This window comes from Epinephelus fuscoguttatus, linkage group LG12, assembly GCF_011397635.1.
Source record: "Epinephelus fuscoguttatus linkage group LG12, E.fuscoguttatus.final_Chr_v1".
NCBI lineage: Eukaryota > Metazoa > Chordata > Actinopteri > Perciformes > Serranidae > Epinephelus > Epinephelus fuscoguttatus.
This window is the reverse complement of record NC_064763.1, coordinates 15874060-15890096: the sequence shown is the minus strand read 5'-3', so window position 1 is coordinate 15890096 and position 16037 is coordinate 15874060. Positions and strand designations below refer to the sequence as shown.

The window sequence follows — 16037 nt, the reverse complement described above, 5'->3', positions numbered from 1 at the left end:
CTTTGCCAGACTGTGAATAAGTGTAATTTCCAAAATGTCAAACTATTCCTTTAATCCTTCAGTACACCAGACAAAGATCCACACAGAAAACTTTTTTACGATTCTCTCACCATTACGTTCAGGCGTCTCAGACAGCTCTGTGTGTCCTGACGGGAGCTGAGGGTTTTCTTTCTGTGAACCTGCAGACGCTCGGCTCTCAGGGGGCCCCTCGGGGCTCGCAGGCACAGAGGCACTCTGCTTGCTCTCCTGTGTCTCCTCTTTCTCCTCCTCGGTCTCTCTGCTTATCATGTGGTTGAAAAGAGCCTGCTTCAGCATCGCCACTAGGACGGAGAGAAATGTGTCATTTTCTAATGTAAATGTCATCTCAAAATCTTTTACACTCTCAAAAATCTGCCTGTGGAGATGCCACTGGAGGTAAGTGATAAAATGTGTCTTTGTAATTTGGGTGAACTGACCCTTTAACATTTGACTTACACGTCCTGAGAGCTTCTTCCCCTTTAGAGGAGGGTACCCCAAACGCTTCATGCTCTTGGTTTTCAATAGCGATGCCCTGACGTGACTCTTCCTGTAGGAAGGGCAGTCCATCTGCCAGCTGCCCGTCCAGGAAAGCCTCTAATTCTGCTTCATCCACCTCTTCATCATCCTCGTCTTCCTCCTGTCGGTCTGCCACGACCAGCTCCTCTTCCTCATCCTCCGATTTCATCCCATCAAACGGGTTGATACTCTGTGGCACTTGAATGTCTGGAGAAGAGGCGGCGTCTTTATCTGGGATGGATTGAGATTTGAGCTCATAGTTTTTAATCTGATGTGAAATATCAAATACTTTTTGTAAAACATTCGAACTATGAGTGTTCAGAATCAAACATCCTGCAGAGGAAACGGATGGAGATGAAGTTAGTTTTGTTGTTGTTGAAGCTCTTGATGAACAATGATTATTTTAATTATTATATTCATTCATTTTTCAGTATATTCTTCAATTAATGCACCATTTAGTCTAAAAACCGATTCAGAATTAGGTTTATGGCCAAAACAGTTTTAAAATACAATGTGCTTAACAGTTAACACATTAAAAGAATATTAAAATAAAAGGACGTACTCCAAAACTGCAAAAGAAACATAAATAAAGATTTGAGAAATTACAATAAAAATATGAAAAAAAAATACCATAAAAATATGTCGGTTTAAAAATTAAAGAGTTGTACAGAGTTGAGTTTCTGCAGGGATGTGCAAAATATGTATGACCAGGCTGCTTGTTTCTGTTTGTCAGAAAATAGTTTAGGAACAAAAAGTGACATCTTGAATTTAAAAGTCAAAAAATATTTAGTTCAGAATGAAACAGAGAATTTTTTTTTTTTTTTTTTTTTTTGTAAATCAAATTAATAATAAACTGAATGTTTCAGCACCAGTTGGGAGTAATGTGTTTCAAAGAACTTTATGAGAACGTAACGTGCTACTGTAATCCAAGTACTTTTGTTGGCAACTAGACATGTAACTGTTAACTTTAAAAAAAACTTTAAAATAAATAACACAATTACAATTATTGAATATTAAATGGGCTTATTTGTTAATTTTGTCTTGATCATAACAGACGAAAACAGCATAATTACCAGATTTTTCCCCAGTTATATTTAATATGATTTAAGATAATAATTGATTTAATGTTGTGTGTTTGGGAGGAGGGGAGGAGAAGGTGGAAGGTTGGTCATATCTTAACATTATTCAGAATGCTGCAGGACCCACAGATGGACTAATGCATCATTAGTGACCCGAACTTAAGTGTATCAGTCAATCAGTCTATCAGCATTAGACGGTAACGACTGCACACAACTGCCAACAATTTGGGCATTGCTGCCCTGGAAATCTGGACGTTATTTTTCCCTCACAGAGATCAAGGATATATATGCTTGTAGTGGTGAGTTGCAGTCTAAGTGCCGGATATGAATTACTGTTAAGGTTAAAGGATAAACCGCAGTGTGTTTATGTTTTTCATAAGGCCTATCATGATGAAGATATTACTGTCAAATGTCTAACTGTGTACAAATATGTATTCTGTTTTTTTGTGCCACTTGTTCATCACAGTTATAAGGGGAACAAACACAGATAAAATTTGACAGTTGTCTTGTCCCACTGTTCGACAGCAACACTGAGTAAATCATTATTTTTATATGCAGTGATTGGTAAAGTAATTCAATTACTTTGAAGAAAAAACAAACTAGTAACTGTAACTAATTACAAATTTTTAGTAACTTGCCCAACACTGTTCATTACTGACAGAACCTTCATCCAACCACAGCTACAGTACCTGAAGAATGGATGCTTCCACTTGATGTGCCGTCAGGATCTTTGCTCGCCTTGGGCATCCCACTTTTGATGATCTCAATAGCGTCTCGCTCAGCACTGAAACACACTCAAATTAGAAACAATACAAAAACACCAGTATCAGTGAGTGAAGGAGCTGCAGTTAGTGGACTCACTCAGACTGAACTGGAGGTCTGTCTCTGTTGTGAGGTTTGGCCTTCATGGCGTCAGCACACTGTGTGATCAGACACTGCCACCTGCATGGACAGAGGCGATACAGCAGCAGGATGAGACACAGGAAACAGGTGACGTGAAGTTTGTTTGTGGTGCGAGACTTACGCTCTCTGATCGGACACCGTCTGAGCCATCAGCTCGTAGATCTGAGCTCCGTTTTCAGACATGGACAGCACGAAGAAAGACTTGTTGTCTGATGACGACAACAATGCAACAATGATTACACGCTAACATTGCTAAACATGCTATATTGCACCACACACAAAGTACAGCTGAGGCTGATGAGTTTTTAAGCTATTCGGTCATAGACAAGTGGACCATAAAGATACAGTGCACTGCAAAATGCATAATATGAAGTATTTTGGAGTGAGCGTAGTTCGTACCAGTTGCCACTGGACGAACCAGGACAGTGTTGAGTTTGATGATGGGGCTGAAGATGTGTTTGGTGTCGGTGGCACTGGCCGGATTCTTGCCGTGGAATTTGAGGACCAGACGCTCGTCCTGTTTCTGCAGTAACACCAGGATGTCCTCCAGGAGGATTGTGTACAGCTCTGAAAGGACGACAATGGTGATATAAAACTGTAACCTGACTTCTTGTATTGTAAATGTTACTCTCGCACACAGGTGAGTGTGTGTACCAATTGTCTTGTCTTTATTGACTTTCCAGGAGAGAGGTCCCTCGTGCACCATCTTCCTCTTGGTCAGGTCCAGATTCTGCAGGACAAGAATCAACTTTCAATATAAAAAATACAACAAACAGCTTCATTGATAACCCTCAACATCTTCCCTTGACTAGATACAGGTCCAGAGTGTATAACAAGAAAGGACCATAAAGCATCAGGCATACATTTACAACTTCAAAACCAGTTTCTTACCCTCAGCTCCAAGATCATGGGGTTTTCACTCTGTTTGAGTGATGACAGGTCTAACCTTCTCTGATAATCCTCCAGCCTCTGTTGAGAAACAACACAACACATTAAACACTTGTAAACCCTGGAAATCAGCACAAAAAATGTACTTTTTAGCTGTTACGTTGACTGATAGGTTAGTTTTAATCTTTAAAAAAAAAATCCCCAAACCATGAGCAGAAACTCAAGTATTGCTTTAACCCTAACACACATATATTTTACAATGATTCAAATGTGTATACCTGTTTGTTCTCAGCCTCTCTGACAGCCTGGTTGACGTGGTTGAGGATCTTTTTGCAACATTCTCCAGCCCTCTTCACCTTTTCCCTCTCCTCGCCATCTTCTGTGAGGGTATAAACATACATAACAAACAGCTGCTTGATGCACAACATCCAGATCCCTGATAAATCAAGGGCCTGCAGTTATATCAACACCTGTGCAGTTTAGTTAGTTAGTTTAATTACCTGTGTACTTGGCAATATTCTCCAGCAGGAGTGGATACTTGGTGACTCTCTGCATCTCCACAGGAATGATGTCTTTAAGCTGCAGCCTGCGACACAGACGGTTGCTCTCAGCTTCCTGAAAGAAAAATAATAAGGTAGAATAAGAAGGGTCGACATCCCAAAACCTCTGTAACTGATAACATATGACACAATACACAGATGTAATATTTAATCAGGGCATTGGGATGCATGAGAAGATAAAATACGGGTCAAAATTAATTCAGAGCAATAAACTACAGAAGTCCTGAGAGGCACGTGAAAAAAAAAAACAAAACAGTAAATGTCAGCATAGGTAACTCTAACGGCAGATTAGCACAGATTAAAACACATTGCAAGCCAAAAGAAAGACATGAAAGTAGGGCTGCCCCTTCATAGTCGAGCAAACGTTAGTCGACCAAAAAGGTCATTAGTCAGCAAGATTTAATTGGTTGTTTAATCGCAGAAGGAGCTGTGCCTTGTCAAAATAAACTGGACCATGTGGGAATTTAATTTGAAAGGACTCAGGAAGTGTCCACGCTCAGCAGTCAGACAGGAGTCAGGTTAACCCTATGGGCCCTAGGCGTTTTTGGGGTATTTTTACTGCCTTTACTTTTAAGCTCATATCACAGTCATTATAAAGGCTAGATACACATGCTATATCTTGTTTTTTTCAGGACAATCTGGGCTAACCAGATTTGCCATCATTACATGTCCTTCTATGTGCCTGTATTTTATATTGATTTTTATATCAATGAAAAAAACAAATCCATGTGACTAAATTCTTACATTTTTACACGTATCTCACCATAGCAAGTTTGAAGAAGACATATTCTGCCATATATGAAGAGGGGAGACTCTCTGGAATCTGGCAATATAAGAACCATGATGGTGGGACATTCTGTCACTTCACAGCTGTCCAAAACATGTGGTTTGTGCCAGGCGGACATGATTGCCAGTATTTTTTCATTATTGCAAGAAATTCCATTGACTCATTCACAAATCAAAAATGTGATTTATCTGAAAGAAACATGCAATATTTACATCTAAGATCATAGAAAAATAGTCAACCAAGTGCAATGATGTCCTCCAAGATAATATTTGCCACTTTGTTTGCAGTAAACAAAGTTTGTTGTTGTTTTTCAGTTTCAGTTATATACTGGGGGGACATTTTGGGCATTGGTGGGGGGGCACATGTCCCCCTCAATGTATATGGTGACTACGACCCTGTCAGCATGCATAATTAGGCCTCAGTTGTCTGGGTGCGCAAAGGTGAAGTGGCTGGTCTTGTCATACAAAGTTTGATGGAGTGTCAACTGGACAATATGGAGATATTTGCATCTTGAAAGCCGGACTACAAATGTGGATAGACAGGGAGAAACACACGCAAGCCTAAGACGTGGTAAGATACGATATTCCGCACTATATGAAGTGACTGATAACAAGATCTCTATAATGGATTGTAAAGAAATTCGTCAGGTTTTTATTTTGTAGACGTTTGATCTGTATTTATAGTGTGATGGGATGACAGTACAATGATGTGTGTGGTATCAGTGGAAAGCTCTGGTCCTGCGCTTTCCTGTGATATGCGTGGCATTTCTGTGCGAGCCTGTGTTCACAAGTAATCCATCCAAGAGTAATGTGTGTGCAGAGCTGTATGAAAGCTCTGTTATTCATGATTTTAGTGTAACTTTAGCATTTTTTTCACTGTGAAAACATTGGACTACCGACAAGTGCTTGGTCTTGTCGGAAAGCTACATTTCCGTTCTGTTTCATGTGATATGCGTGGCTTCTCGCTATGACACACGGTCGTGGAGAAAATCCACAGAGAAGAACGGGTGTGAATTTGGACGCACTATGCGTTGTTCGGGCCCATAGGGTTAATTTCCAGGGCTGGTACCTGCGGTTATTTCACAGGCTAGTTAATAACATGTCGGGCAGGAAATCCAAAGTGTGGGATCATTTTGAGAAGGTGAAGGACGAACCCAAGGTGATATGTAAACTCATCTTCATTGGTCGACTACAAACATGACGTATCATCTGAAACATGGAAGTTGCTACATGCCCATTAGCCTACAGCGTCATTAACAGGCGGCTCGCTCAGTGTGTGACGTGCACTTGTAGATAAAATATAGGCCTATATTAATGAAGGTTCATTAGTACGCTTTTGTATTTCTCTGTAATGTAGCACAGTGTTAACAATGTTACTGATACTATTCTTTCTCACACCTTCAACTCAAACCACTGTGTAGCTTCTGGTGTTGCTTGTGTTATTTCTGAACTTTCTTTATCATTACACAATTAGTTTACACACTCACTGTCTCATCATCATGGGTATATTTCTTATTCACGCTTTTCTAAAAAGCCAAACTACTGCCTGTTTTCCTGAATGTAAGAATTCAAACTAATATAAAGAGAGAATGTTGAGACTTCCTTCTGATTAAAATACATTATACATCAAATCCAAGTGTCACTCTCTGTCAGCTCATCTCCTGCCGTATGTTTGATCTATCATGATTTCCTCATCACATATTAAACCCCCTCCTGACAGTGGACTGTGGTTTACTGTACTCTGTTGTTTTCTGACCTGCATGAATAAAGTGAACCGCTGGTCTTTCTTCTTCTTGCTCTTGATGAGCTCCAGTGCAGACGGCTGGTTGCTACAGAAAGTTCCCACTGCTCTTTTGATCTTCTCCTCTTCCTCGCCGCTGAACTGGAATCAACACACAAACACAGCACATTCATATTTGTATTTATTGCAGTATTTACTGCTGCTAACGTTTTTACCAGGGTGTCTACAGGTATCAGACAGTTAAGCTTAATGCTAAGACCCGTATATATATGGTCTTGTGCAGACTCTTGTGTGAGTTAAGTGTTATGTACATTTGCCAACAGTTAAGTCCAGGTATGAAGCAAAATGACAGTCTTTAGTTCTTTAAAGATTTGTAACATTAGAAATGTGGACTGTTACATAGAAAGACTTCACCTATTTTCACAAAAAGGAATTAAAAAAATGGATAAATGAAATTTGACAAAATGTTTGTAGTAGTTAAGATGTCATAAATTCAAATTTAAGACCACTGAATAACTTTTTAAGGAGCTGTTAGACACCCTGTTTTACCCAGAGCAACCTGAATGTATACAACGGTATGACTAGCAATTGTTACATCACCTTTTTTCTGTTGATGAATGAGTGTGTCTGTCAAATAAACTACGATAATATACAAGCAATCGTTATTTCCTGTTGATGCTGTTCGCTGTTATTGCAAACTAACAACTTCACCTGTTGTATTGATAAATTCAGGATTATGTATATTTCCTCAGCTCTTTATCCATCATCAGTCTATAAACTCACATATGAAAATGTGCGTACTAAACCACAGAGCCTGATTCGTCGTATTGTAATTGACTTATCGTCCTCTCTCGCAGCTGTCTTTTGATCATAAAGGTGTGCCAACATTTCACTTCACCCTGTGCTGAAGCTTTAAATCTGCCCGATGCGTGAATTGAAACTGGTCTTACCCACGCCAGGAGGTCATCTGCGATCTCACCGATCACCGATGTCTCACTCCTCTTCCTGATTGCTGTCATTTGCTCTGTTACAGAAACTGTGGAGCAAAGTGAGAGGAAATTCTGAAACATTCAGTTTCTCTGTGTTGCTGTTGCCACTGACAATTTGGATCATTGCGCTTCATTTTTTTTTTTACTGTTGTAGTGAACAACAGTAGTGACTGTAAAGGTGCAACAGGGGAAAAAATATCCAAGGACAGACAAAGGAAATAAGGTGACCTACAGAACTTGTCATGTTACATACGTATAGCAGGTATAATATGTCAGCATGGTTTGGGAATCTGACTGTGGAGTTAAAATCCAAATTTGCTCGTAATAATAATAAATTATAGTCATAATAATAGTCATAATAATTGTCAGCCACTGCTTGTGAAGAGCATTGTGTCCTCAGTTTTTGTAGCTTCCTGTTGGATGCCTGCTGCTTATGGTCTGGCACCTGGTTGCCTGGTCACCTGGTCACCTGGTCTACCTTTTTGTTAAGTCTAAACATTACCTGAGCTGCATCATGATCCTGCAAGTAAGTCCTGCATGATGTATCTTTAAATATGGCAAGCATGTTTACTTGTATGGTTGTGTGTGTGTGTGTGTGTGTGTGTGTGTGTAATAATATTAAGTAATTTAATAAGTAATAATGATTTCTGCAACCTAAATTCCTTCAGTATCAGAACATCTTGCACTGTAAAAATGATGCAGCTTGAACCGAAAACATTGTAATTGTAATCACAAGGCACACCGACACACCAAGCCAACGGTTGGCTGTGGGTCAAAATCTGCTGCCCTTGTTGGTGCGGTGTGCTACCCACTGTTGACCTTTGTTGGTGCTAGTTGGTCTTTTTCCATGTTATAATTGTTATATAGTTGTTATATGAGGTAAGGTTTTTTTTTTCTTTAGCCGTTGAGCTCTTTCGCAGAAATGTTCCTTATGCTTTGTCATATTCTTCACTGGCGCACAGTAAATATGCTGTTTTTTCAGTATCGGATTGTGTTATTAATGTGCTAACTGGCTAACTAGCATTATGATGGCTTACAGTTTCCCTTTTTGAATGACAATGACAAACAACTTCCATCTGTTGGTGTGGAGAAATATGCATCCTCTCATGCAGGTGGAGAACATACAAGCTTGTCAGTTCATGTGCAACAGACATGGCAACGAGAGGTGACACAGCAGGGGGGCTTGTCGCTGCTAGTTCTCCGACATCAGTTTGATGTGTCTGGGCCTACAGTGCTATATCAGTGTTTATCTTATTTATGTATTTCTGGATGGGTTCATTAAAAAAAGTTAGGAAAGAAAAACAGCGTGCAACAACAAGTCGAAAGATTTTATCATCACCTGTACGGTTGAAAATAAATATTTTGCAAATCAATTCTATGATTTGTACTCTTCCCTCAGTGGCATTCAGGGTAGTAGTGTGTGTTCGAGAGACGTTACCATGCAGCTGAATGATTTCCTCCAGGTTAATAAAGATGTGTTTAATGTCCTCTGGGGGGAGGATACCGTCTCTGTTCAACCTCTGGTAGAAAACACAGTCCATCACCTTCAGCATCCGCAGGTGGGCGCGCTCAGTGTAAAAGAGCTCTGAGTGACAGAGGACATACTGTATATTTATATTTTCTGTCATCTTCAGTTCACACTGTGAAGTCTGTGAAATGTGAGGGACTCACCATTGATGACTTCCTGCCGTTTGATCTCCTGTGGGGTTAAACTCGCCAGGACGCCTCGGCTGACCAGACTCTGCCAGTTCAGAGGGTTCTCTTCACACTCCACCTCACCTCCCTGGTCATCTTCACTCTGGATGTCGGCTGAACTCACTGCACACTGCACATCCATCCTACTGCCAGACGGAGACATTATAGGTTATTGTACAGATGTAGTTATCATGCTAATCTTTATTTATTGCACTAAAGTGGCAGAACATTCATTATTTATGTTTAATCTTTACTTAAGCTGACACAATCCATGCATCAAGTTCTCCTACTGTGACAATCATCAATGTAGAGCTGAAATTATTTATTAATGTGCATCTATTTTCAAAACTGATAAATCATTTGAGTCATTTTTAAAGCAACAGTGCCAATAAAAGTGCTGATTGAGACTTTTTAAAAGGGTGAATTTGCAACTTTTGCTCTGTGAGAGTATGAAGGTTTTAAAAATAGGGTTATAGGCTTCTGTCTGTACTGTACGACATCACTAATAACGTTCTCTCAGCACCCCTCACCTGTCCTCTTGGGTCCCTGGAAGAGAGGGACTATAACAGGGGGAGAAAAAAAAAAAAAAAAAAAAAAATCCAAACCCTGTAAATACCTAAAATTTTCCTGGTCTTCCTCCTGTAATTGCTCCAGGTTGGAGGGGCTGAAGTCAAACTGAGTGCCAGTTGGACTGGAGACGCCGTCCTGGTGGTCGCCAGGCTGCAGACCCTCGCCCAGTCTGGGTTGGATGCAGAATGGAGACATATCTGTAGAGTAAAGAGGAGAGCAGTGCAGCACAGAGGAGAAAAAGAAAGTCAGGACTAACTTGGTATGCTGTTCCAAAGTCCATGTAAATAGGAATGTATTTTCGTTTTTTGTCTTTGGTTGCAGTTCAAGTTCTTTGGTTTCTTAATAATATCCCTACAATTCTTTGTTTGAGAAACCGTTACATCTTACTGGAGTCTGAGTCGTGTCCACTGGTATCTGAGGCCTGACCAATGGGTGAGCTGAGTGTGGGGGAGGTGGTGGTGGAGGGCAAAGACTGTGTGCCAGCGTCTGATCCCTCACTGAGCTGATTTCCACGGCTCCGCCCAGAATTTGAGGCAGAGGGGTCGGACTGCTCAGGGATGCCGAAGGCTGGCTGAGGGAGCTGCTTTGGTGAGCGCTGCTTGTTCAGCTCCACGGCCTTACCGACTGTACGCAAACACACGTGTATGCAAGGGCAGAAAAAACACAAGTATTCACAAATACTGTTAACATCTACGCACACACTGGGATTTTCACCAGTTGCCTCACTCTGCATTAATGGTAGGTATCTGTAAAGTTTCAGTGGTTACAGTAAAGTTCAGTTGCCTCCTCACCTGAAGTGGAGTCCACTCTGCTCAGACGCCGAGGTGGGCCGAGGATGCTGGGGAACCGAGGCTTTTTCACCTTCTCCTCGCCCTCCTTCTCAGGCTTGATACTCTTCTGCTTGGTAAAAATTATACACAATTTTCCCTTTTAAATATATACTTGAAGGGCTGCATTGTAAGGCCATTAAAAGCACACGTGATTATGCTTTCGTGTGTATGTGTGGGCATGAAAACAACAGAGCATATTTCTGTTTCTGAACAAGGGAACGAACCTTAATCTTGGGCAGAAAGTTGATGCGTGCTCGTTTATGTTCGAGTCCACGAGGCTCCTTCGCTTTCACCCCAAGGTGCTTCATATAGGTGAGAATCACATACTGCATTGTTTGGCTGTAACATGACAGGAAAAAGTGTCAAGAAAAAAAAACCATCTTATTGCTATCTACTGTGCGGCAAAATTTGCACAAATCTGTGGGGTTCAACTGCATATATCGTTATTATACAACAACGTACTAATGATCCTAAAACCTCTAGTACAGCTAGTTTTTATATCCAACATAACTTTCTCTATAAACGAGACTCAAACTTCTGTCATAGTGTTGTCCTCTGAGGTATTTTCATGCAATTTATTGTAAATATGATTAAAATTTAAGCACTGAGATGACCCATTTACACTTAAAGATTTATAGATATAGAATTATAGTAGCTCATCAGCAAATTACTGGAACAGAAACTAAAAACTTCCTGAAAAATAAATGTGACATAGACTCTCCTACAGCTGACTGATGACATAACAAAAAAAAAACTTCCTTCACTTACCACTTCTCCTCTTCTGTGGGCTGTGACGTCAACCTGCAACAGTCAACTCCGGGTTAACACATACACACAATCACACAGGGAAAATATGACTTCAATATGCTCATGTATGTGTCTTTGTGTTTGTGTTTGTGTGTGTGTGCTCGGAGACTCACAGGATATCCTCTATCTTGGAGAGGATGTGTTCAGCACAGGAGCATTCCTTCTCCAGGGCCTGCTGGTCTTTTCCTCCCTCTGAGTCCAGCTTGGACAGCTCGTCTTCGGCCAGAGTCAGACCCATGCTGCGCTTCTGTCTGCACACATTAACATAAACATAAACACACAAATAACAATCATTCACATGGGAAACATATGGAGACATGACCTTGTTACATTTAACCTACAACAGGTTTCTGCCAGGTAAACTTTCATGTTCAATCATTATTGTGAGAATGGAAAACTGACAGTAAATGAACTTGGATTTGGACTTCTGCCCACTCAAAGCACTTTTACACTACATGTCACATTCACCCATTCACACCCACATTCATTAACTGATTGCCAAGGCTACCATACAAGGTGCCACCTGCTCATCTATTAAACATTAACAAGCACTCACACACAGTGCAGTTTGGGGTTCAGTATCTTGCCTAAGGATATACTGACATGTGAAGCAAAGTAGCCGGTGGCTCAGTGGACCTCCTGAGCCACAGCCGCCCCTGATTGTTAAAGAATGGTTGTGCGGTTGAATAATTCTTACCTGAAGTCCTCCAGGTTCTTGTGAAGGTCTGGTAGGAGTGTGTCCTGTAACGCCTGGGTGTACTGTTTGCAGAGCTCCTCCGGGATTAACTCCAGCCTTCGTTTCTCTGTGCAGAGACACACAAAGAAAGAAATAATGTGTTATTATCACAGCCATTAACCCTTACTAAGTTAAATGAAATAACCATATGCATTTATGAACTGATTAAGAAAGCAGGAACATTAACATATGAAAAGACAGTCCATCCATCTATTTGTGTGTCCAACCACTTACCTGACTCCTAATTTGTGGTAAAATATTCTAAGAGATGCTAGATCTGAAACGCCCGAATGGTATCTTGACATTTTCTTTGTCTGTGTTGTGATAAAATTAATGTTTCCACTACCAGATATCCATTCAGTTATAGTAAATGCCAGACTCAGTTTTAAGCACCTTTGCAATCCCTCAAGTTTTCCTAAACAAAAATGATTTAATATGCACTCAGATTTTTACATTGATCAAAAAAAGAGCACTGGTGTCACTTTGGTACTCAGTGTCAGCAAATAATCTGAGCTGATGTATCTGAATCAGTATCAGGAGAGAAAAAGTTGGGTGCTCCGTTCCTAACTCATAGCTTTTTCTAAAGCTTTCATCCGTATCTCATTCCTCATGTTTTCGTGACCTTCGTTTAGCACCACCATCAGGTCTAAATGTCAATTTAAACACAAGAAATAGCAATTCCTTACTGACAGAATGCATAAAATGTACTGATCACACTTATGATCCTTACAGGTTGAACCCTTTCCATCTCACACTCTCAAACTGTCAATTTTGTACACAAACATATTTATATAAACATAAATATATCTAATCTATATCAAGATCACCATGAAATTTACAGAGCACAAGACAAAGATCTTACAATAATAATACTAGCTGCAGAAGAGGTGAGTTCATTTATCAACCAGTTCTGCAGAAATATATAAGTGTGAACATTTTATCTTTTGTTTTTTCCAGATAACTTCTATATCCTTTGTAAAAGACTGAGAACACATTTTAAAAACATAAAGCAGTTTAAGTCAGATCAGCTACATTATGAGATCAGTGGTTGATGTTCAAATCAAGCTTCAGCAGCCAGCTGATTCGTAAGTTGTGTGTAATGTTACCCTGCATGTGATTTTAATTTTTAAAGCATTATTAAACATGATATTTTTAAGGCATTTCAAATCAATTCACTAAAGACATTTAAGTGTCTTCCTATCTCTTACCCAATTCAGCTGCAACTGCCTCTGGCACTGGTACTTTAAGATTCTGGAAAAGACAACCAGAGAAAAAATGAGACATGTCAGCAAATGTCGAAAATATTCAGTAAGTCTGAAATGTGGTCAAAGAGAAAAGAAATGGACGGAGGAAGAAAAAGCAAAAGAACAACACACCGCTGTTCGATCCATAAAGAGTGTGTGAAATTCCATGAAGAAGCGTCGGCTCTCTTTGGAGTTGGTTTGCTTGTGCATGTCAGCGTAGAGATAACAGAGCTAACAGAGGGAAGAAGATAGTCAGAGCTTTAAAATACTGTCAACGTGCACATCCTCACCTCATTTAGAATATCAGATTGTTTTATGACTTCACTGCCTCAGAAACATTTTTCAGATCAGAGGTGTTCCACAAGGATCAATGCATGGCCCACTTTATTTACATTCAAACTGTACATTAGCCTTTTACTGTATTCCAGTCGTCATTATGTATGTCACAGTCAGTCCTCCAAACAACTTTTATCGTTAGATAAAATTTACTGTAAACACTTTACATTTTTCACATAATTCACCATTAACAAATTGCTTTTTAGCATGCATACTAATAGCATATTGGCTCTTTATGAATCATTATAAAGCACTTATTAATGCCATATTCCAGGGGTGTAAAGATCCATTAATCTGGATCGATATATCAATTCAATGATCAATGATCCAATGTCATCGATGCAAAGTGAAAACATCGATCTATATCGTCATCCTTAGGATAAGCTTTTATTTTGAAAGTCTGTGTCACTGTCAAACAGTGGCAGGCAGATGGCAAGCAGCCAAGAGAAAGACAATGAGGATAACGTTATTTACTCGGGAATAAATCAGCAGTGTTGAAATATTTCAGATTTTGGAGAAAAAAGGGGTCAATAGACAGAGCACATGCCGTATATAAACAATGCCGTTACAAGATAAAACATGTTGTAACATTACCTGCCTGGACAGCCATCTCACCCCACTAACTTCTCACTACAGCAACATTAGCTGCTCTGTTTCATGACTGATTTAAACTATTGATGAGTGAGAAAAAACATAAATAATACATGTAATTTGTTAAGCTATAAGTAGAGGAAAATGTCCGCTAGCCGCAATGTAAACTGGCTAATGCTAGTAATGGGTGACTAGCAAAAAACAATTGTTTTATCAATGAACCTTGACAGTTATTATGTTAAATTATGTTGTTGTTTATGTTTTATGGCAGTTTGGGAGAAGTTTGCCTTGCGGGTTTTCAGCCAGATAGGCCTGAAATATTATGAAAAAGATGATGGTTTGGGTTGAAATGAAAAGAACTCCTTTCTCTCCCATTTGCTGTTTTATGTGTGTTCATGGAGTCAGTTCAAAGTAAACTTAACTACACTTAAGCAGTTACAGTTACTTATTTATGTGTTGTTTCCATCTTTTATAGCCAAAAGCAAATAAGAAAGGCATGGCAGCTTCTTTTGTAACTGACTGTTAAATGGGCAGATAATAATCGTATTGTGACAGGCTTTGTAATATCGGCACATATCGTACATTGTATATCGTATATCGAGCTGTTTGGATCCCTGCAAATGGTACACTGGAACAATTAATAATGGTTCTTGTCTGCCTGTTAATTAAGCAATATCACACTTGAGCTCGTGATGTTGTACAGTGATATCGTCACGGCTGTGATTCGGTCGTAGACACGAGGCTGCAGTTCAACAGTTAAATAAGCAAGGCTGAAATGTTGAAAAATGAGGACAAAATAGATAATTTAAGCATTTTATTTGTCTTCCGCCAACAAAAATAGTTCCCTCGGGACTCCGCTGTCACCGTTGCTATGTAATGCAGACATGGTGCGCCAGGCACTTACTCTTTACACACATTTATCTGCACATTTCCATTAATTGTGCAGCCGGTGAAATAAGTCTGTGGTGACTGCATGGTGGACTGTCGCTTCACAGGCACAGCCGACTCTGCCTTCTGATCTGACAGTATGTTGCTTTTCTCCAAGTCATTGAGCTCCGCTGATGAAACACTGACAAACCTGGATGTGTGCTCAGATGGATTCAGCTTCTCCTCTCCCTCATCTTCCTCTGATGACCATTCATAGTTCAATTCAAAACTTATTTTAGGAAATAAATCCATATTTTTGGCTGTTTGGTAGTGGATGAATTAATTAGCCTACAACGCAACTGCTGACCTAACTGACACTAACCGTCAGTTTTGATTTGATTGTTGATTGTAATCAGCTGTGAGGCGGAGTGATACATAGACAGTGAAATAACCGTGATGTTGTACTCCAATATCATCATGGTTTTACTGTCTCTCGACCAATCAGATTGCAGGGCCGGAACTAACTGTTGTATAATTATTATTATACCTCAGTCTGTATTGTGTGTGTGTGATTTACCAAAGGCGCAGGGTCAAACTGCGAGACAACATGATGGAGGAAGACTGCAAGGTGAGCTGGCCGAGTCTTCAGCGAGTCTATACTTTGGAAACAGCTGCACAGTCCATTAATCTGCCAGAGAGAGAGGGGGGGTGTCAATATGACAAACTGCTCCCGTAACTCCACACAAGTAGTCTGAATTTAATGAAACATGGAGCCCTCGGACACCTGAGATGACTACATCAGTCATTCAGGGGAGCATAGTGTTTCCTTATTTTCACATTTAAATGTTTATATAGATGAACTTCTTTTCCAATTAGTCCAC

At 39.9% G+C, this 16037-nt stretch overlaps 1 protein-coding gene across 2 annotated transcripts in view; it reads right to left on the bottom strand.

The window, feature by feature from the left end:
• The window catches only part of LOC125897806 (rho guanine nucleotide exchange factor 12-like), a 52783-nt gene that overhangs the window by 5186 nt on the left and 31560 nt on the right, over positions 1-16037 (bottom strand). Inside the window, exons 12-35 of one of the 2 annotated variants that reach the window (XM_049591241.1) lie at positions 15734-15844; positions 13495-13593; positions 13327-13369; positions 12080-12185; positions 11496-11633; positions 11344-11376; positions 10800-10914; positions 10537-10642; positions 10133-10369; positions 9792-9942; positions 9152-9318; positions 8919-9065; positions 7442-7527; positions 6507-6632; positions 3905-4019; positions 3683-3783; positions 3408-3485; positions 3171-3246; positions 2916-3083; positions 2638-2725; positions 2475-2555; positions 2303-2397; positions 475-765; positions 111-320 (exon numbers count right to left, since the gene is read on the bottom strand). In XM_049591241.1, coding sequence (XP_049447198.1) covers positions 111-320; positions 475-765; positions 2303-2397; positions 2475-2555; positions 2638-2725; positions 2916-3083; positions 3171-3246; positions 3408-3485; positions 3683-3783; positions 3905-4019; positions 6507-6632; positions 7442-7527; positions 8919-9065; positions 9152-9318; positions 9792-9942; positions 10133-10369; positions 10537-10642; positions 10800-10914; positions 11344-11376; positions 11496-11633; positions 12080-12185; positions 13327-13369; positions 13495-13593; positions 15734-15844 — 2968 coding nt within the window. Of the gene's footprint in view, positions 1-110; positions 321-474; positions 766-2302; positions 2398-2474; positions 2556-2637; positions 2726-2915; positions 3084-3170; positions 3247-3407; positions 3486-3682; positions 3784-3904; positions 4020-6506; positions 6633-7441; positions 7528-8918; positions 9066-9151; positions 9322-9791; positions 9943-10132; positions 10370-10536; positions 10643-10799; positions 10915-11343; positions 11377-11495; positions 11634-12079; positions 12186-13326; positions 13370-13494; positions 13594-15733; positions 15845-16037 lie in introns of both variants that reach the window. The other variant, XM_049591239.1, reaches the window with a different exon arrangement.